Genomic DNA, 21,515 nt, shown 5'->3' with positions numbered 1-21,515 from the left:
GTTTGCTTCATTTGGATGTCATTTTTGTATTTAATACAAGGCATGTCTTAATTATTATTTATTTTAGCTTTTGCATTTTGTTATACAAATCCATTTAATAAAAAAGGTAATGATTTTTTATTTTAAAAAAGATACTTGGTAATTCACTGAAAAAGAAGTACAGTCAACGAAACCAACTGTTTGGCTTTCACTGCAGTTGGCAAGAAAGTATTTGAGACTGACATTTCCCCCTTAAAATGTAAACCATCCATGTGCTAAAGCCAACCAATCTCCAGAAAACACAAATGGTTCAACTGGAAAGTAGTATAGGAGAAGCAGTAATTGGAGCCCAACGCTACCCCTGCAAGAGATTCATCATCATAACAAAGTTATTTAAAACACAGGCAAACAATTATATTAATATAAGAAAATAAGGTTATTGCTCACGCTACAAGGTAGTAGTGATCTGTCCTACAGAAAAAGGGAACTTAGAATATGTCCAGATTCATAAGAGGAACAGGACCAACTTGCTATTTGCACACTAACATCACCAATTACTGTGGTACAAAAATTATGATTGCCTCTTCTGCATTTGCAAATGGGACATGGGGATGTTTCCAGGATGCGGCTTACACAGGGTGGCCTGGAAATTCTGCATTAAAGAGGTTTGGAGACATACATAGCACAGGTTCAAAACTCTGGGGAATTTGCAGCCCTCCAGGTGTTTTTGGACTCCCATGAGCCTAGCCAGCATGGGTAGAGATGATGGATGTTGATGTCAACAACAACTGGCAGGCCACATGTTCCTCAGCCCAGCTGTACACAGAGAAGCATGCTTCTGCATTAGCATCTTCTGCTGAAGCATGCGCATCTCTGCAACAATATACAGGCAAGGCCGCATGCATGTCTGGACCCAGGCTAATGATTTCTAAGCAACAAACAGCCCTGAGGCAGGGTGGTAAAACACAATATGAAATTAATGCAAGGGAAAGATCTGTTTGGAGAGGATCAAGATTGCTATTTCTGTGAGAAGGTGGTAGAGGGAAACACAGCAACAAAACACAAATCACAGTCTTGCCCTTGACAGTTTGTGAAGGCTAAAGCCATTTCTTTTATACAACTAGGTAAAACTCCCCCACCCCTTCTCTTCTCCAACTTTCATTATCTGGTATCCCAAACTCTGCACACCAGAGTCCATTCTGGTTCAGGTCAAGGACCATTGTTTGCAGTCAGAACTCTGCCTACCAAAGGCATAGAACACACACAGGAATAGTAAAAGGGGTAGTGCCTAAGTAAATATTTATATTTCAGGGACAACTAGTCAAAGGTTGTGAAATAGCCAGGAGAGTGAAATTTAGTCATTACTGCAACTATCTTGCTTCTGTTTTGTATTTAACAAAGCAGCATTCCTGCTCTGGCAAGAGGGTCTGTTCCTCCAGGCATATCATTTGCCATAAATCAACACAGACACTGATTTAATATTTTGAACTTTTCAAGCACCTTCAGGAGCATCTGGAACAGAAGCAAGAGCCAAAAACTGTAGCAGACCTCATGATGCTGGTCACAATTATTTAGATAGGATTGGGTAGAGAGATTTAAGACGCACTGGCCTTTGGCAGAGGAGCCCATTTCACCACAAAATTGCGATTACACAGTAGTTGTAGATATAGGAAAGAGCATGGAAGCTGCTCAGATGTGAAACGGGTGGGGCAAGTTAGTGACCCTTTCAGCCTTCTCCATGGCAACCTTTCCCAACCTGTCCTCTCCAGATGTTTTGGACTACAACTTCCATCAGCCCAGCCAGCACGGCCAATGGTCAGCAGTGATGGAAACTGTTATTTCAGAACATCTGGGTGGCACCCTGGTTGGTTAAGACTGCTCTTTGGCTACACTCATTTTAGCAACAATGCAGAATTTCAAGTTCGCAAATGTGCTAGAGGCCCATATTGACAAAGATTTGGGAGATGGGTGCAATCCCTACCAAAAAAAATGTTGGGAGAACTTTCCTTTACTTTGGCATGGGTTGAACAAGACAGTGCTCAGATCTGCCTCTGCCCTTCTGCCCCCATGTGAGATGCTGGCAACACTGGACTTCTCATTCCAGTTTCCAGTTCTCCTTCTGAAAGACGAGCTCCACAGCATCATTCACATCGTGCACAACATGAGAGGCCTCCACCAAGGTTGGATCAAAATGGAAGTCCCGGTGTCCATGAAAGACAGTCTCCAACATGTTCTCGTTGTGGTCAGCAGGCACATCTCCCTGGGGATTGTAGACCCCAGTGCAGACCAGTATGGACTGGCAGCTCTCTGCAGAGGTGATGGACACACTGTGATCTCTTTGCATCTCAACATGTTCCTCGCTCTCTGCTGCCATTGCAGTGACACTTACTTCAGCCTGAGCCTGAAGGTAACGGTTGTAGAGGTTTGCACCATAAATGTCAGCCATTGGGTTGTCTCTGTAAGTAGACCCAAAGGACAAGGGAGGAGAAAACAGGGTAAGAGGCAAGGTTATATAGTTAAATTTGGGCTGAACTTAAATTTTGAGAATTTAGACCCATCTAATAACAGCATCCATGCTGTACCTCCACTCCCATTTGCCAGCAAAGGGACCACACTCCAGCCTCCCCTTAGCAGGGAAAAGAGTTCGGTAAGTTATATGAATCCTTCATCCTGCTCTGTGCCAATGTGCAGCTGCTGTGGCCAAGGTCTTCCTCTCCCAAGCTCAAGGAAGAAGAGTTGCTTACCCAATAGCATACAGCTGGCGGAGAGGGGATGTCCAGCCCCAACTCTCCATCTGCTGCTTGATCACATGTTCAGCATAGCGGTAGGTGACAGTGCTGGGCTTGCCTATCAAGGCCTCATACTTCAGCTCCTTGCCAGTCATTTTCTTGTAGATGTTCTCTAAGCACACAAGAAAGGTGCCATGGCCAAATCTGTCCACAAAGAAAGAAAAGCACAAAAAGTCGGCATGCATACTCCTAGGAACATGTGGTGGCACTGGGTGAATACAGAGGATAAAAGTACCCAATAGGAAATGCGGCTAAGATGGCTATTCCTCAAGTATGTCCTTTAATCAAATAATACAGACATGACTGCAGAATTCTATTATCGCTTTTGCACCACCCCTTGTTACTGCTCTGCTCTGCTGCTACAGAAGAAAGGCCTATCCCTCCATGGACTGCTGCACAAATTCCTGACCCTTTGTTGAGGGACGTATTTGGTTAATCTGGCCCCAGAGTCTTAAAAGTGTGTTCCTAACATTAATGGGGTTTCAAAAAAGTTTTCTCGCATTATACAAAACAAAACCAAGCTAGCCCTAACCTGTAGTAATTTGACCATTGTGAGGTTACATTTAGAACCTCTTGTTATGGACTGGAGCAAGACTCCACACTTAAGAATTTCTTCTCAGTTCCTTTTAGTTTCCAGAAACAGTCAATTTTCTTAGTCTGTAATAAATAATAGTAGTAGAAGTAGTAGCAGTAATAACAATAACAACAACAACAACAATAATAATAATAATAATAATTTATACCCTTCCCCAGCCACTCTGGGTGGCCTTCAACAAAATATTAAAATACAATACAAAATACAATAATGCATCAAACATTAAAAACTTCCCTGAACAAGGCTGCCTTCAGATGTCTTCTAAATGTCAGGTAGTTGTTTATCTCTTTGGCATCTGGTGGGAGGGCGTTCAACAGGGCGGGTGCCACCACCGAGAAGGCCCTCTGCTTTGTTCCCTGTAACTTGGCTTCTTGCAGTAAGGGAACTGCCAGAAGGCCCTCGGCGCTGGACCTCAGTGTCCGGGTAGAATGATGGGAGTGGACACGCTCGTTCAGATATACTGGCCCGAGGCTGTTTAGGGCTTTAAAGGTCAGCACCAACACTTTGAATTGCACTTGGAAATGTACTAGGAGCGAATGTAGGTCTTTCAGGACCAATGTTATGTGGTCTCGGCGGCCGCTCCCAGTCATTCTGGATTAGTTGTAGTTTCTGGGTCACCTTCAAAGGTAGCCCCACAGAGAGTAAGAAACAGAGTAACAGCTTTATTTATATAAGATGTTCTTACAGAAGTGGCTCACTCGATGGCTTTTAGCTTCTTGGCAAGTGGGTTGTAGTTGAGTACCAGGAAGGTGAGAGGCGAGTTTGCAGGAAGGTTGGAACAATGCAAAGGCACTGGAGGAGTCAATCCAGCACTCCTATTGACACACTTGCACTGCACAAGCCTTCCCACAAGTTTACCTCTCTCTCTCTCTCTCCTTGGTAAGTAGCAGCAACCCATCTGCCAGGAAGCTAAGCACAGCAACTTAAGTAATGTACCTAGAACATTGGCTCCCAAACTTTAAACCACCCCCCATGTCCACTTGGAAATCACTGTGTCTTGGTGGACCACTTAATCATTTATCTACCTGTTACAGCTATTGTAGCAGACTGTGCTAGGTGCTATATGATCTTTAACTCCATTTTTATTGCTTCTTTTATCTTATACTGCATTGTATTGTTCTACAATTTGAATTCCACAGAATGCTATATACAATACAACCATAAAATGCAATTCAAGAAAGAAGCAAGAAAAATGCAATTGACCATGTTTGCTGGGACTGATGGGAATAGTAGTTCAACAACATCTGGATAGCCAAAGGTTCCCTGCACCTGATCAAGCTCATCCGAGGCAACTGAGCAAGGAGCATAGGAGCATATTCTCCAGTGAGGTTTCCTGCAAATACAGGGTGGGGGTGGGGGGTGGGGAGATGGAGAGAGAGAGAATACAGAATGCCAGCAAGAGATCTCAATAGAACCTTTGTATCACCTTGGCATCTTAGCTTCTGCCATCCACAAGAGATCCATGTTGCAGGCGAGGATAGGTAGATGTGGGTATGGAACAGAAGTCAACTCTACCCCTAGGTTCCCATTGCTCAGGAGTACATCAATGATCAGTTGCAGGCAGGTCTCCCACCTGACTGGCTCCCCAAACAGAATCACAGCTAGAGATTGACAAAGGAAGTGCATTTTCAAAACAGTAGTATATGCCTGTACATCATATGACATAATAACCCCATATAAGAATGAACTCACAGTGGGTTACATCTGAGTAAACATCCTTTGCAAACCTATCCCCATCTACTTGGGTCCGGGACTAGGTCATTTTAGCTGTATTTTTGCAATATTTTTTGTTTAAAGTTGTCTGTTGGCACTTTAGTTTTCTGTACACCACTGAGAGATATTTTTATATACTGAGCAGTATAGAATTCATATAAATAGACAGACAGATATATAAATAGACAGACAGAATGATCTACTCTGGGCAGCCCAGCCACGATTACAAAGGAGCTCTCATATAAAATTTGGAGCAAATTGAATGGGGCTTCCATTTATTTGCCACATATTCCTATAGATGTGACTAAAAAGAGCAGGGTCTGCATTAGATATGTGAAAGCCAAAAAAACGGGGGGCAGGACACCCTCCAATATTGCAGGAACCCCCCCAAATTTTCTGTGCCCCCCCAGGCCTTCACAACTCTACTCCACATTACGAGGGACAACTCTGTTTCGTCCCCTAATGTTCTTTCAACAACAACTGGGGAGCATGAAAGCATTATCAAAGTAATCATGCTAACAATCCTTTGCAATACAGTGGATTCTAGGATATGCAGAATTACTCATCTTTGCATTCTGTCTTATTTCTTCTTTTTTTAAAGTTGATAAAAATATTTAACCAAACAAACTAACAATGGCACATTGTTCTGCATTATTTCTGTGCACTTATAATTGATTTGCCCCCAGCCAGACACCAGAAGTGGAAATGAGCTTAGATAAGGAGGAAAAGCAACCTGGGGATGGAAAATTTGCACTGGCAGATGTGAAGGGTCAAGCATGTTTTCACACTGCCTGCTCTGCCTTCACATCAGTTTGAAAATGTGCATCTGCCAAGAGAAAGCCCACCTAAGCCCAGGTGAGCTCACAATGAAACACTTCAGAAAGAAAACAATGCACTTACCTTCTATGGTGGGGAAGTCAGCAGGTGGAGGAGGCTGTCAAAAGGGAGGGAAGGGGAAGAGATATTAGTCAATTTGTAGCATCAGAAAATGGGTGAGGTTTGCTCAAGAGCGCAATGATACTTGGTATGTTATCCAACTGTAATATCATAAGGTGTTTGTTTGTTTTTAGGAAAAGGAAAACAAAATTGAATAAGTGTCCGGTTTTTAAAGAAATACGAAGCCATTAAAATAATTTCCCCAACTGTTTTATTCTGCTAATTTGCAACCTTGTAAAACTCGTCTTTGGTTTTTAACCTACACGGAGCAAAGGGCAACTTTGTACAGAAAAAAAAATCCTACCGACAAGAGTTCTTTATTGCTGTTTTCACAAGAGATCTTGGTGGGGATACTATGTAAAATATTTGTATTACTACAGAGCTGGAGAAGCTCAGGTTAGGGGGCCAAATGCCTCTCTGTCTGTCCCTTGGGATTCTCAAGGCACATACCCCACCCAACCACGCCCCTCACCAGCTTCACATCATGCCCTTGTGTTTCTTCCTGGCTGGAATATGCCCTTGGTAATGACTTGTGTGCCTGGATGGAGGATGGAAAGGAGTATGTGAAGAAACTAACTACAAAGGTAATATTTACATTAATTGTTTTGCCAACTGCTGCCTCTGGCCCTGCCTATCACTGGCCTGTGACGCCAGGAAGGTGGCCTAGATGGAACAGAGGTGCTTGGGCTAAAAAGGTGTTTCACCCTTGTTGTACAGGAACTTTACTACCAGAGCAACTATGGAAAAGTTGAAAGTAGGCAAGAGAACACTTAGTTCTGCCAGGGGGACACACCACACAAATGCTCTCTTTCAGTCACACTTTGCAATACTCAGGTTAATACTTGCCAGCTCTTTTGGCCTCCGACTTTGATCAACCATATCCAGCAAGGGAAATGCCTTCCTCACATCTTCAATGGTAACAACGTGATGGAATCCCAGGCTGTTTCAAAGTTGTCAAGGGCTCTACAGACCTAAGGGTAAATTGTCAGAACTAACCCAGGAACTTAGTAACAGGAACCCACCAAATCCCTACTGTTGGGCAGCAATCATATCTTGATAGATTCCCCACTTCCCTGTCCTGATCAGAAGGTCAAAGGTAGAGCAAAAAACAGCACTATATTCTTATTCTTATTATTATGTTTATAACCCACCTTTCCTCCAATGAACTTAAGGTGGTGCTAGGCCTGGGCGATATATTGATATATCGCCCAAGACTGGTATGAGGAACAGACCGCGATGTCGGCTTCACTCAGCAGTATATTGCTGGTGAAAACACCACCAATCCTGAGTCCCTCTGCTAGCAGCGTACGCTAGAGTTCCTTCCTCCAGCAGTGCTGCTAGAGGGACTCAGGAGCGCTGAGTGAAACTGCCATCGCACTCTGCCCTCATGAGATGCAATGACAAACAAGCTGTATCAGCGAGGCATCAATACAGCTTGTTCCTCCCTCTGCATCTTTAAACTGCTTGACTGAGGAGTGTGCAGCTGCCCCAACCTCAGATGAGCAGTTACAGGAGCCAGGAGCCAGCAGCCCAATACTGGCTCCCATGAGCTGCTGGCAGGGTGGGGGCTCTGTGAAACTACTCAGCTGAGGGGGGCGCAGTTAAAGGAGCCTTGATGCTCTGCCTGCTCATGCGGGGACTGACTCAGCTGGGGAACAGGAACCTTCCCAATCCCCAGCTGAGCTGCATAAACAAGCTTTTGCCCAGGGTCACCAAGTGAGCCTCATAAGGTTCGAACCTGTTACGATATTGAAGCAATGCAGCCGCGAGCTGCTGGTAGCTTGAAAACAAAACATAATGGGAATGTTGGGACTGTTCCGTGGGAAACAGAGGGACAGTCTATTCACAGTGTGAAGTCCCGGAATTAGCTCAGAGTGTAATATGAGCTGTACAGGAAGTACAGCATGTGTTCGTTCTCTCTCGACTGCAGGAGTATGAAGAGAGCAGTCATGTTTTTTGTAATGCTGCAAAGACAGAAATAAAGGCATGTAAATACGTTTCTGTCTATCTCTTTCCCCTGCCGGGGGGGGGCAGGAAAGAGGGGTGTGTTCTTCTCACGCTGAGAAGGATCGCCTATCGCGACCTCTGCCTGGATCTTGCTGGGGAATGCAGACAGGGAGGTCAACAGGAGATCAAGCCGGGTGTCTGGGAGAGTTGCCAGTTTCTCCTGATAAAGGCAGTCCACCCACTACACAACACTGGTTCTTAACACATTGCTAAGAAAGAGAAAGGAAGATTAAAAAAAAAATCTGAAGGCAGCAAAGGATACTCCCTGGCATTTTCCTCCACAGGACCCTGACCACACACAAGCACACATTTGTCATGGAACTGATGGAAAAGACGCAGAGGGCTGTGGGACAGGATCACCCATTCGGGAGAAACCTGGAAAAAGAGAAAGGTCAGCAGGACAGTTAGATTACCCTTTCCAAATGCAGTATTCCGTATGCCAGGCCCTTTATCCTCTAAGCTGCCAAAGCCGCTAGCATAGGTGACACCACTAGATTAATCTGGCAGGAACATCAACACCCGTCGTCCTTCTCAGACATTAAATACCAATAAGATCTCTTGAAAGTTACCTTGGGTAGGGACATGTCAGAAGAATATATTTAAGCTTGTCCACAATAAAAATACAATGGACTGGAAATATGAGTGTGCAAGAACATACACAACCCGTATGCAATGAGTGTGCAAGAACATACACAATCCATATTCATACCCCTAAGTAAGGTCCACACAAAAATGACACTCATCTTATTATTTAACATTGCATGAATGTGTGATTTGCCTTCATTAGAAAGCGTTCTAAGTGATGTCAAGTAACGTTAAAGCTCCGTGTGTCCTGTTTGATCTGCAGAGTCATCACTGAAGGTTATAGTCATCAAGCAACAAGCATGGAGGGGTGAGCAGGCTCCCCATCCCAGTATTAAAGGTAGTCAGGCTGGGGAAAACCTCTGTCCAAGAACTTACAGCCAGACCCAAACAAATGCTCTATTTAATAAACTTCTATTCACCTTGTCAGGTAAAGCCTTACTTCTAACAAATGGGTAGCAACTTATGGAAAGAGTCTAAGCCCTACAAACTTACTTTCTGTGAGGATCCCCCACAAAATCTGGATTCAGGGTCACATCACGTAAGGTCACAGCATACATGAAAGCAACCTTATACCACTTTAAGTGACGGCTTTCCCCAAAGAATCCTGGGAACTGTAGTTTGTCAAGGGAGCTGGGAGGTATTAGATGCCTCAGAGTTATAATTTACAGCACCCTTAACAAACTACAAATCCCAGGATTGTTTATGGAAAGCCAATTCTGTTAATGTGGCCTAACAGTGCTTTAAATGTATGGTGTGGAGGCATGTGATCATAGACTCACAATTTAGACACACCAGCAGCCAGTGACCCAATATAGAACACAGGTGCCTTCAGTACCTTAAATCCAAGGGCATCAGACAGTTCCTCAGCCTTGCTGTTGCGAGAGCAGTTTCCAGCATTGGTTACAAATGCAACCGGCACATGGAACCGACCTTTTGAATCTGTTAGTTTCTGGAAGGCCTTCTTAGCAGCAGGAATGACTAGCCGGCCCCGTAAAAGCACTCCATCAATATCAAAGAGGAACCCAAAGGAGGGAGAAGTTGTCTGTAGTGGAGAAAGATTCAATGATGCTATTTAGGAATAACAAGGGTAAGGAGGAACAAACAATAACGGCTCTAAAAGGACCATCTCTTCCCAAGGAAATATAAGACAAGAGATTATGTTGGCATTTCCAATAATTTATTTATGTAACGTATTTCCATCTCACCTCACCATATGCTCAAGACAGTATATAAAAACACTGCTTAAACATAACAATAAAAAGCTTAAAAATGTACAAGTGATACAACAACACCCCCCATCCTATGTCAGTAAATTCTCAAGAATCTGTTGTCATTACTTCCCAAAGACCTTCCCCAAAAAGTAGGCTTTACTTGACTTTTTACTACTACCATACTACTACTACTATAATAATTATTTCTTTATAGGCTGCCCAGCTGACTGGGTTGCCCCAGCTTCCAACAAATTAGTTGGGAGGCTTCAAACAAATTATAAAACCACAGTAAAACATCACACATTAAAAACTTCCCTATACAGGGCTGCCTTAAAGGAGAGGGATGATATAATAAGCTCCTGAGGGAAATCATTCCACAACTGCAAGGCGACCACTAGAAGGACACTGCTCAAGACAAAGCCCTCAAAGGTTATCTTAATAGGCAAGTGGTCTCATATGGAGAAAGAGGCATCTGTGATATCACGGTTAACAAACCTGGCAACTGAATTTTACAGAATGGTCATCTACACCCACAAGCTACTATGAACACAAACACAACTGCAGAACATCTTTGAATCAGGGTACGGTAATTCATGGCTGATGTTGCCAGTCTGGAAGCATTGCAGGAGTTGTATGTACTATTAACAAGAACAGTATTATTAGGAACACCGTAAGTTAAGAAGAGAAATGCACTTCTACTCAAGCCCTACTGAGTTCAATGAGTCTGACTGCCAGGCAAACATCGATAGCAGTGGTAACCAAACTTTCTTCACCATGGACCACTTGAACATTACAGATGGGCTTGGTGGCCTTAATTATTTTTATGCCTCATGTAGCAATTGTAATGTGCTGTACTTTGTGACTGTAAATTGTGTTTTAATTGCTTCTTTTATTTCTTGTATTTACAATCCATAAAATTCAAATTCCAACATATCTGCAAACAAGCAGAGCAACAAGCAAGAGAAATTCAGAGGCTACCAAAGACCCGTGTGAATTTTTAAAGCATTTAATAATTGCCTAAACGTGAACAATGCGGGCGCCAACCAGAGAATTCCATAGCCTAGAGCCACCACTAAGGAAGTCCTGTCTCTTGCAATTATTGAAAGGTAATAATTAGCCTTTTTAGTTGCATATGTGTAGATAAACTGATGAACAATGAAGTTCATTAAGCACTGGAGATCTGATGATTTCTATGAAATTCAGTCAGCAATCTAGCCACCTTTCAAGCAGTCTTCACAGGCAGCCTCACACCCAACACACTGCTTGCAGCCTAACTTGCAAGTTGCCAATGTTTTGATCTCACATTGTCGTGCATTACAGCTAACCTGTAGCACCCATCGCATTTCACGAAAATAGAATTAGAATAGAATAGAATTTATTATTTGTACCCCGCCCATCTGGCTGGGTTTCCCCAGCCACTCTGGGCGCCTTCCATAGAAACCAAAAAACACTAAAATATCATACATTAAAAACTTCCCTGAACAGGGCTGCCTTAAGATGTCTTCTGAGTGTCAGGTAGTTGTTTATCGTTTTGACATCTGATGGGAGGGCGTTCCACAGGGCGGGCGCCACTACCGAAAAGGCCCTCTGCCTGGTTCCCTGTAGCTTTGCTTCTCACAATGAGGGAACCACCAGAAGGCCCTCGGCGCTGGACCTCAGCGTCCGGGCAGAACGATGGGGGTAGAGACGCTCCTTCAGGTATACTGGGCCGAGGCCGTTTAGGGCTTTAAAGGTCAACACCAGCACTTTGAATTGTGCTCGGAAACGTACTGGGAGCCAATGTAGGTCTTTCAAGACCAGTGTTATGTGGTCTCGACGGCCGCCCCCAGTCACCAGTCTAGCTGCCGCATTCTGGATTAGCTGTAGTTTCCGAGTCACCTTCAAAGGTAGCCCCACGTAGAGTGCATTGCAGTAGTCCAAGCGGGAGATAACCAGAGCATGCACCACTCTGGCGAGACAGTCCGCGGGCAGGTAGGGTCTCAGCCTGCGTACCAGGTGGAGCTGGTAGACAGCTGCCCTGGATACAGAATTGACCTGCGCCTCCACGGACAGCTGTGAGTCCAAAATGACTCCCAGGCTACGCACCTGGTCCTTCAGGGGCACAGTTACCCTATTCAGGACCAGGGAGTCCTCCACACCAGCCCACCCCGTCCCCCCAAAACAGTACTTCTGTCTTGTCAGGATTCAACTTCAATCCATTAGCCGCCATCCATCCTCCAACCGCCTCCAGGCACTCACACAGGACCTTCACCGCCTTCACTGGTTCTGATTTGAAAGAGAGGTAGAGCTGGGTATCATCTGCATATTGATGGACACCCAGGGAAGATGTACCGTAGTTATTAGGGATGTGGTTATTTCTTGGGACATATAATCAGCACAATCAATACACTCCACGCTGTTTCGTCCATTGCTTTAACTTAGATGTGCTATCAGCAAGCTGCACTGATGTAAAACAACACTCTGAAGAGTGTATGTGACAGAGCGGCTTCTTAACTTTTTGTTAACGTGGAAAAACCAGCTGACGAATCGAAAATCGAACACGTAGGTTGGCTATTTACCAGGCAACTTTCTTCACTAAGGTCTGAGAGTTCCCAGCACAAACAACTCCGCCATATGCTAAAAGCTAGTATTCCCCCCAATCCCCGCCGCCGCAACAACAACAAAGGCAGCCTGGGTGAAAGGAGACGCGCGTGAGAAAAGCAGGCAAAGGGACAGGTAAGCCCGGCGCAGTTGCCCGGCTCGATCTCCTCCCGGGGGTGTCACAAGACAAGAGAAAGTGACGGGAGGACACCGAAGGGCGCGCGCGCGCACAAGGAGGAGATCAGGAGGGGGTCCTCTCTCACCTGCCGCGCCCCGCAGGTTCTCCCCACGGGACGGCCTTGGCTGCTGCTCCTGCAGGGGCGGCTGGCGGCGCCCCCCCTGCGCGCCGCAGGCAGCCACCCCCTCAGCGCCGCTCTGCTCACATGGAGCGAGCAGCACACAGCCATCCGCCCGCCGACGCCTGCTCCGGCTGGGGCGCCTCCTCCAATCAAGGCGACGGCCGAATTCCCGCCTTCCTCCCCTTGCTTCCTCCGCCCTGCCAATCGGAGCACCAAGCCTGCCGGTCACATGGGACGGCGGTGAGGGATGGGACCCGGGTCGGAGGTGGAAGGAACTACTGTGCAGTTCCCAGTTCCGGCGCGGAGGGAGCCGCTGGTGCGCGTGCTGTGTCCGCCGAGGCTGAGGGGAGCCTTGCCTGTGGCCGCTAGGAAGATAGGCAGGAGCTCCAGCGCGCCTGTTTATTTTATTCATAATTTATTTTTTAACATTTTATCACACTGCTTGTGCGTAAAAAAGATAAAACAATAAAATCAAGGCATTTCTTTTAAACCATACTTTGAAAGCATACAGAAGTTAAATAGATTACAAATTCGCAGCAACTTTTCCAAGCATTTGGGTGAGCTTGTCTGAACAAGGATGTTTTTAGCAGGTGGCGAAAAGAGCACAGCGAAGGTGCCTGCTTTACCTCAAGTGGCAGGGAGTTCCCAAAGTATAGGTGCTTTCCCATCTCATCTTACAAAGGTTGGAAGGAAGAGTATATAGGAGTAGCTAACAGTTGCAGGGTGAAGGTCAGATGGGCCAAAGCTCAGAATGAGTTCAGGCTTGCAAGAGAAGTTAAAAATGATTTTAAAGGGTTTATTCAGCTATATTCAAAGCAAGAGAAATGCCTAAGTCTTAACCCAAAAGGAAAGCAGCACCCAACCTGGTGGTAACAGATTAAAGTATTCAAGGAGGGAGCAGCAGTCCAGATAGGAAAATAAGTGGTATGGGAACACCTAGCTACTTTAAAGGAATTCAAATCTTCAGGGCCTGATGAGCTGTACCCAAGGGTACTAAAGGAGTTTGTGGATGTAATTTCAGAGCCTGTGTCTATAATCTTTGAGAATTATTAGAGAACAGGTGAGGTCCCTGCAGGTCAAAAGCGGGGGGGGGGGGAAGAAGGCCCAGACAACTATTGACTGGTCAGCTTGTCATCAATACGAGGAAAGGTCCAAGAACAGATAATTGAACAATCAGTCTGTGAGCGCTTAGAAAAGGGCACTGTGGAAATACTGTGGGCATAGTGTATATTGATTTCAGTGAAGCTTTTCACAAGGTATCCCATGATATCGTGGAGAAGCTGATGTGAATGCACTGTAGATATAGCTCTTGCCTCTACCAGATTCACTTTTCAGGTGTTCAATTCCAGTATTCTTCTAGCCTACCAGAAGAGGTCACTTTTGTACTACAGGAAAACAATGAGCCAACTATCCATTACAACAGCTCTGATTAGCACTTTGCTGGTGCTATTTGGCTTTAAAATGCTAAAATGTACTAATTCCACCACCACACATAAACTTCCTTTACAGTCCCCAGTAAATTTTACATGGATGCAATTGATATTGCTATGAAAAGGGTATCAGTCCAGAAAGAACGATGGGAGAGAACTGGCCATAGGCAAGGTTGTTGATTTTACATTTTTTTTAAATAATTATTTTTATTTGTTATTTGTTTTAAAAATAGATAAGCCTGCTTTTATTCCAAAACAAAAATGCTAAGAGGTATATACTGTAATAATGTTTTTCTATTGTGCTCTGTTTTTCAGACAAACATTTAGTAAACTGGGGACAAAGTCCAGCTCCTTAAAAATGCTGTTCATTTCAGCAGCAGTGATTTAATTGTTTCATGGTACAATCCTATACATGTCTACTTAGGAGTGAGCCCCATTGAGTTCCACGTAAGGTTTTTTATAGAGTAAGTAAGACTTGCTTCTTAATAAACATGCGTAGGATTAAAATGAAAGAGGCTTAAACATTTCTTAACTTTGGCTGGAAAGTGCCCTGGGTTTAAAAGTTTTAATTGTGGACAAATATGCTGATTACAAAAAATATAGAATTTCCAAGTAGATTAATTTCACACCTGAAGGGTTCCCAGCTCCAGGGGTTCCAGATTAACCACTTCCTACCTCAAATTGAACTAGAATTATGATCCTTACTTTCTTCTTCCTTGTCCACAGTAAGGTTATTTCAACCTGTCATTGGATCCCAGTTCATTTAGAACAGGGGTGGTAGTTAGCACATTCAGCTTGGCTTAATGCCATGTAGCCCTCTGCTGAATATCATGGGGGTGGCAAAGAAGGGGAAATGCGGGGACAGGGAATGACAGAAAAAGAGAAAAGGCAATGTCTACACACCTTTGCCTCTATTCCTGCCCACCTTTGTTTTGGGCAACTTCTGCCAACCAGTGGCACTTCTCTCCCCTGCAAAAGTTTTTTCCCCCCTTTAATGGGGGGGGGGGTAGAGTTCCCGACCCGTGTTCAAGAAAAAAAATGGTAAGAAATTCCTACTTTTATTGCAAGCCATTAAGTGGGGGACTTTCACCAGTACCATCACAATGTCAGGTCTTCAGACTAGGAAACACTGTGAAATTAAGATGCAGCCCAAGACTTGGTAACCCTATTGAGGTGCATATATTTTCCTTGTTGTTACTGAAGCATTCAATTCAGCACACGCTGTCTTGAGCATTTACTGCCCATGGATCACATCAATAAAAAGAAATGGAATTGGCATGGGGTAACTCTCCTCTGAGGCTCCTAAAATGCTGATCTGGAATGGCTCCTTTGATGTCTGAAGAAGCAGCGGGGGTGGGGGGGTGGCTCATGCTATACTCGAAGGGTCAGGCTGATTTCATTCCCATTACTCCACATGACTAATGTGGAGTTCAGCCTTCTCAGTAATGGAGGTCGGGGCCACTGAGAGAAGGAGCATCATTCTCTGCAGAGTGATTGCATTTGGAGGAGCTCTCACAAATCATGGGCATTCTGTACCTGATCACAGAACTGCCTCCCTGTAATGCCGGGGGAAAGGAGATTGTATTTATTTATTTTCAAAAATAACCTGACCCAGTGAGGCAAGATATCATTTTGAAAACACAGCCGAGGAAGATAAGCAGTCAGGCGATCACCATTCTCGCGGTAGAGTGGCTTAATACAATATGGCTGGCAAAACCCCGCGGGTGTACTTGACAATATAACTTTCAACCTTGCTGGGCTCCAAAATTATTGACTAACGGGGACAAAGTGCCTTGAGGAGAAAGAAATAGCAAAGGACACACAGCATTCTAGAAACATCCAAATGAAGCAACACTTCATTGAGTCCAGGGTGTCAGTTCCCACAAACCATTGTGCTGTGGTTTCCACTTCTGCATGACCAGATTTTTACACTACAGTGGAATCACCTGTAGCTGGGAACCAAGTGGGATTACATGGTAATCTCTCATGGAAGAAAGGATGGGAACCAGAAGATGGGGTATAGGGGATTAACCATATAATTCACCCAGTCTACTTAGGCTATGAATGCACTACATGTATTTTTAAAGCATGTTCAAAGCACATTTCCCCCCCTCTCAGAATTCTGGACCTTGGAGTTTGTTAGGGATTGCTTGGAAGTGTAAGTCAGGGAAGGGTAAATAATAGTGCCTAACAGTAGCCTTAAAAGTTCCACAAATTTGGACAAAAGTAAAAAAAGCTCAACAAATTTGGTTGTTCCCCCGCCCCCCCAAAAAAGCTCAACATATTTTCGCTTTTTGAAATATGGCAACCCTAACTTTAAAGACCTACAGGTACCTTTTCAATGCATCAGGAATGTTCTGAAATAAAAGTGGTTGCTAGTAAGTTCAATCAATCAGTTCTGTCTTCCTTGCTCAGTTTTGAGCATTTCAACATAAAGATACAGGCAAAATGTAAACAAGGAACACATAAAACAAATCCACATTTCACTAACCCAAAGCACGGCATCTTTGGTTCTGAAAAGAAGTCTGTCTCGATGAAAACAAATAGGGCAATCCAGCTAAAGTTGAGATTCGTATGTAAGTAGTAGTCATGCTGCTCTATAAAAGAAGCTAAGATCCCAACCAATCAGGAGTTTGGCATGGAAGGAAAGGTAGAGGAAGACAAAAGGCCATCTCCCAACAGCTAACGGGCACAAGTCTAGTTTTGTTTACTCAATTGATTATACACATACATAGAACCCCAGTTCTTAGATTGGGCCAGAGAGCTGGGTGTGTGTTAGGTTGGTGTATGTGTGTGGAAGATCCTGCTCTTTAGATGGGCTAGACAAAAGCTCTTTTCTACCCATTGATTACAATGAAAAAACATATGCTTAACTCCAACTAAAACCAGTGGGGTTCTGAATGCCAGTTATCCTTAATTTCTAAGTGATGTACATTAAGATTGCAAAAATATACTGTGAATAAAAGCAAGTGCCTGAAGTTCAACATGGAGGGAACCTATCTGATTCTCCTAAGAAGGAGTTCCACAGAATCAGGACCACAATACTAAATGCACAGCTGCTGGTAGATACGAGTCATGCCTCTGAACCATGGGTGACCTCTAAAAGAGACTCCCCTGAAGATCTCAGTGATTGGGCAGGGATATAAAGAATCCTTGAGGTATCCTGGAGCCAAATTGTTAAGGGTTTTGAAAATTAATTAATAATCATAATCATAATAGACCATTGAACTTGGCCTAGTAATACGTGAGCAGCCACTACAAACTTTTAATCACCGGAGTCATGTGTTGGCAGTAGGTGTCCCCACCAACAGTCTAGCCACAGCATTTTGCACCAGCTGGAGATTTTGGATCAGGTCCAAGGATAATTTCACGTTTTCCTTGCTAATGTTATAAATATAGACCTACCAACAACTCGTTTTTATATAGATTTTCTGCAGTTCCTTGAGATTGGTGTGTATAAGTGAAACAGCTTTCAATTAATTCCTCCAGTTCTTCTGAGATTTGGGATAAAAAGAGAAAACACCAGTTCCTGCTCTATTTCTCCCTCTATTATGTTACATTCATGCACAGCTGCTCCAATTCAGCAAGAACAAACTGCACCCATAAGCAGCTGCCCGCAAGCACTGCCAATGTCAATCTGGAAGTATTTGCCATCTCTCCATCATGATGCTCAGCTGATTCCCATGGCACTGGCTGGATGTATCTTTGGTGCAAATAAAGCGGCACAACAGTCAATTACACATAACTTGTTTCCCAAATCTACAGCAGGATCGGAGTCACTTGCTTTAGTGTAGTTTGTGGTTTCAGAAAGGTCAATCATTTATTAGTTACTTATTTTCAAGGTTTATACCCCAACTGTCAGTACAGTAACCAATACAGTTTACAATCAGGATTAAACAACACCACCAACACATTACTCACTAATTATCAGGGAATGTAAGGAAAGCAGCTTTGGAGCAAGATACTTTGTATATAGTAAAAAGAGATCAAGTGGAGTGACAGTAAACAGGGGCAAGGGCAGAGTCAGTCCCCCACCCTTTTCCCTTTTCTTATTACTCTTAACCAGAAATTGTAGGCTCTTTAAAGCAGGCATAGGCAGACTCTGGCCCTCCAGATGTTTGGGACTACAATTTCCACCATCCCTAGCTAACAGGACCAGTGATCAGGGATGGTGGGAATTGTAGTCCCAAACATCTGGAGGGCCAGAGTCTGCCTATGCCTGCTTTAAAGCCCTTCTACTACTACTGAGTTACCTCATAAGGCACTTCAGCCCTGACACTGAACTGGTTGTTCCCATAGAAATGGGATTGTGTGTAAGACTTGGTGAGTCACAGACCCCATTCAGTAACCAGTGGTGACCCACTCAGTAATCTAATTTGCTCCGGTATAGTGACTGGTATTATTATGTAAGAGCCACCCTGCCTGTTATAGAGAGACAGTGTGGCGTAGTGGTTAGGTTGTTGGACTAGGACCTGGGAGACCAGGGTTCAAATCTCCGCTCAGGTTTGAAGCTTGTTGGGTTACCTTGAGCTGGTTACTGCCACTCAGCCTAACTTACCTCACAGGGTTGTTGTGGGGACTAAATGAGGAGGGGAAGAACCATGCCCACCACCTTGAGCTTGGACAAAAAAGGTGGGAGATGAAGTCTATGAATAATAAAATAAACACCACCACCCCAAATTTTGTCTCTCCCAAGCACAACCTCATTTTATAAGGCAGAGAGCAACTTCAAATGTGTGCACACTGAGATTGATGCAAATAAATAATTAATGATCAGAGTTCCCACCCAACATTGTTTTCCTTTCCATTGTTTTGGTGTATTAGTGTATTCTGTGGACCCCTGTACCTCTGCTTTCTTTTCCTTCCCATTGAGTCTGCTTACCTCATAGCTATGTGTAAGGAACTTTTATGTACAAACACAATGTTTAGTGATGGGCATTAGATTAGATGGCTTTTTAGAAGATAAAGGGAAATCCGTCAAATATAGGTTTATCTAGTAGCAATGATGGCCAGATAGAGCTCATCTCTATCTGTGTTCCAAAGAAGCATGCTGCTAATTAACAGGTGCTAGGGGACGCGGGTGGTGCTGTGGGTTAAACCACAGAGCCTAGGACTTGCTGATCAGAAGGTCGGCGGTTTGAATCCCCGTGACGGGGTGAGCTCCCGTTGCTCGGTCCCAGCTCCTGCCAACCTAGCAGTTCGAAATCGCATCAAAGTGCAAGTAGATAAATAGGTACCGTTCCGGCGGGAAGGTAAACAGTGTTTCCGTGCGCTGCTCTGGTTCGCCAGAAGCGGCTTAGTCATGCTGGCCACATGACCCGGAAGCTGTACGCCAGCTCCCTTGGCCAATAAAGCAAAATGAGCGCCGCAACCCTAAAGTCGGTCACGACTGGACCTAATGGTCAGGGGTCCCTTTACCTTTACCTTAGGGGTGAATAAGTGGGGAAAGCAGGATCTCAATGTCCTGTTTGTGCACTGCCTGGAGACACAATTTGGCCTGCCACTGATGGAAACGGAGTTAGATGAGCCTAGGTCCACACCAGCAGTGATTTTCCTACCACCAAAGGAAACTCTCTACTTGCCTGTCTTATAAAGAGAAGCGGTGTATAGTTGTTTTCTTGATCTGGGGATGTCTACAGTGACAAAAGTTTGATTTCCCTGCCTTGCGGGTCTTGAGATTACACTGTTTACATGTCAAGACCAGGACCAAGTTACTTCAATTTGCCTAATCCCATCTGCTTTGTTTGCACTTTAGCAGATCCACTACGTCATAATTCCATGCCCACTGCCACATATATACTACTAAATCTGTAGCTCCATCTTACCTTATGGTCTAACTCACTCTCCCCTTCCATGCTATTCTGAGATGTGAATCAGCCATTCCTCTTCCTGCCCTGCTTAGCTGATTTGCATAACACATTTTGATTGGTTGTATGGAACAGTGATTTGGGTTTGGTTTTTTTTAAAGAAGGATTATTTGTGTAACAATCATGTGCATTAGTTACCACAATGACTTACATACATACCCATAGTGCTTTTTTTGGAGAAGTAGTATCAAAATCACAGAACATCAGATTGTCAGCTTGCTGACCGTACCATCATTCACACGCATAAATTTGTAATAAACTTACTTATTATGCCAACGAAAAAGATGCTTACAAACATAGGTTTGGAGCAAGTATTCAAATTTCAGACGTAAGCATAGTTATGATTTTAGAATGTGTGTATTCACATTAACATTTTCCCTTCAAAAGTATGTGTAATACACACTGCTTCATTTATTTATGAATTCTTAAATTTCTGTCTTGCCTTTCCACACTATGCATCCAAGGCAGCTAGCATAAAATTTAATGCAATCAAACTACAAGATAATAAAAACAAATATACAAAAAACATGTAGAAAGAACAGATATTCCACTCAATAGGCCAGAGACCTGTCTCAACAAGAAGGTATTTGCCTGGCAGAGGAACACCATTCAAGAGAGGAGAGGGATTTCCCTAGGTTCCAGAGCCTGGACGCAGCCACTGAGAAGGCCCTCTCTTGTGTTCTGCCAAATGTACCTCTGATGTTGGCAGCACACAGAGAGGCTCCCATCCCAAATATCTGAATTATGTAGGCAGGTTTCTGTATTTTGGAAAAGGCTAATGAATTTGCTTATGTAGCTTGCATTTCCTTCCTTGCAAGACGTGAAATGCCGAAACTCTTGAACAAATCTGTGCAATGACCATTACTGCTGTAAACAAAATGTGTCAGTTTATCTGAAGAGCTTGTATATTTGTATGTCACATCGTTTTCAAAGTCAAAACACTGCTATTTTTTGTTGATTTTGGTGGATTTTGCTTAGTGATAGTTGCAATAGTCCTAGAAAGGATTCAATGTTGGAAAAAGAAGAAGAAGAAGAAGAAGAAGAAGAAGAAGAAGAAGAAGATCCTCATTGGGAAATATTTAGATGCAGTTTTTGTGTGTGAACAGATTTGTGTAGATGATTATGTTACAAACTTCAAAACAGCTCACAATTAGCAGTGGTAACAAGCAGTGGAAAGAAAGAAAGAAAGAAAGAAAGAAAGAAAGAAAGAAAGAAAGAAAGAAAGAAAGAAAGAAAGAGGAAGGGATAATGAAAAAGGAATAGAAAAGGAATTAAAGGAGAAAATGAGAAAAAAGAGTGAGAGAAGAGAGAGAAAAGTTCAGAAGCTAAACAATTTCTGATTCTTCATCTCTCCACTATATAAATATTATTCATTTCATCCACTTCAGTATACCTAATAAACACCTAATAAAGCCACTCTATATAAAACATCATATTCAATCCTCAGATCCAAATGTCATTATTTCTTTTTCTTTTTCATGCAAAGTCTATGACAGGTTTCCAATCTTTAATAAATGTTAACAA

The 21,515-nt window shown here is 43.6% G+C and overlaps 1 protein-coding gene across 3 annotated transcripts; it reads right to left on the bottom strand.

Annotated features, from left to right (window-relative positions):
• Window positions 1-45: 45 nt before the first annotated feature.
• HDHD5 (haloacid dehalogenase like hydrolase domain containing 5) lies at window positions 46-20,031 on the bottom strand. Of its 3 annotated transcripts, none has more exons than XM_083461812.1 (8): window positions 19,950-20,031; window positions 9,440-9,646; window positions 8,282-8,394; window positions 6,859-6,952; window positions 5,977-6,010; window positions 4,790-4,964; window positions 2,724-2,912; window positions 46-2,435 (listed from the first exon to the last, which is right to left on the bottom strand). In XM_083461812.1, exons 1-8 carry the CDS (start codon window positions 19,977-19,979, stop codon window positions 2,075-2,077), a joined length of 1,203 nt encoding a protein of 400 aa, XP_083317938.1. In that variant the 5' UTR covers window positions 19,980-20,031; the 3' UTR covers window positions 46-2,074. The 3 variants fall into 3 exon arrangements, with proteins under 3 accessions (XP_083317938.1, XP_083317939.1, XP_083317940.1); XM_083461813.1 differs by having other exon boundaries at window positions 9,440-9,643; window positions 19,950-19,994; XM_083461814.1 differs by lacking the exon at window positions 19,950-20,031 and adding an exon at window positions 12,659-12,840.
• Window positions 20,032-21,515: the final 1,484 nt, after the last annotated feature.

This window comes from Podarcis liolepis (genome assembly GCF_965112155.1).
Source record: "Podarcis liolepis genome assembly, chromosome: 10".
Lineage (NCBI taxonomy): Eukaryota > Metazoa > Chordata > Lepidosauria > Squamata > Lacertidae > Podarcis > Podarcis liolepis.
The sequence above is the reverse complement of the archived record's forward strand: the minus strand, read 5'-3'. Positions and strand labels throughout refer to the sequence as shown.

Excerpts from the sequence above, each read along its gene's own strand:
- HDHD5 (XM_083461814.1), bottom strand. The coding sequence starts at position 12,802 with ATGGCTGTGTGCTGCTCGCTCCATGTGAGCAGAGCGGCGCTGAGGGGG. Across the intron at positions 6,953-8,281 it reads GTGGAGGAAAATGCCAGGGA|CCTGGGATTCCATCACGTTG; the intron begins GTATCCTTTGCT and ends ACTTTGAAACAG. Across the intron at positions 4,965-5,976 it reads TGACTTCCCCACCATAGAAG|CTGTGATTCTGTTTGGGGAG; the intron begins GTAAGTGCATTG and ends GTCAATCTCTAG.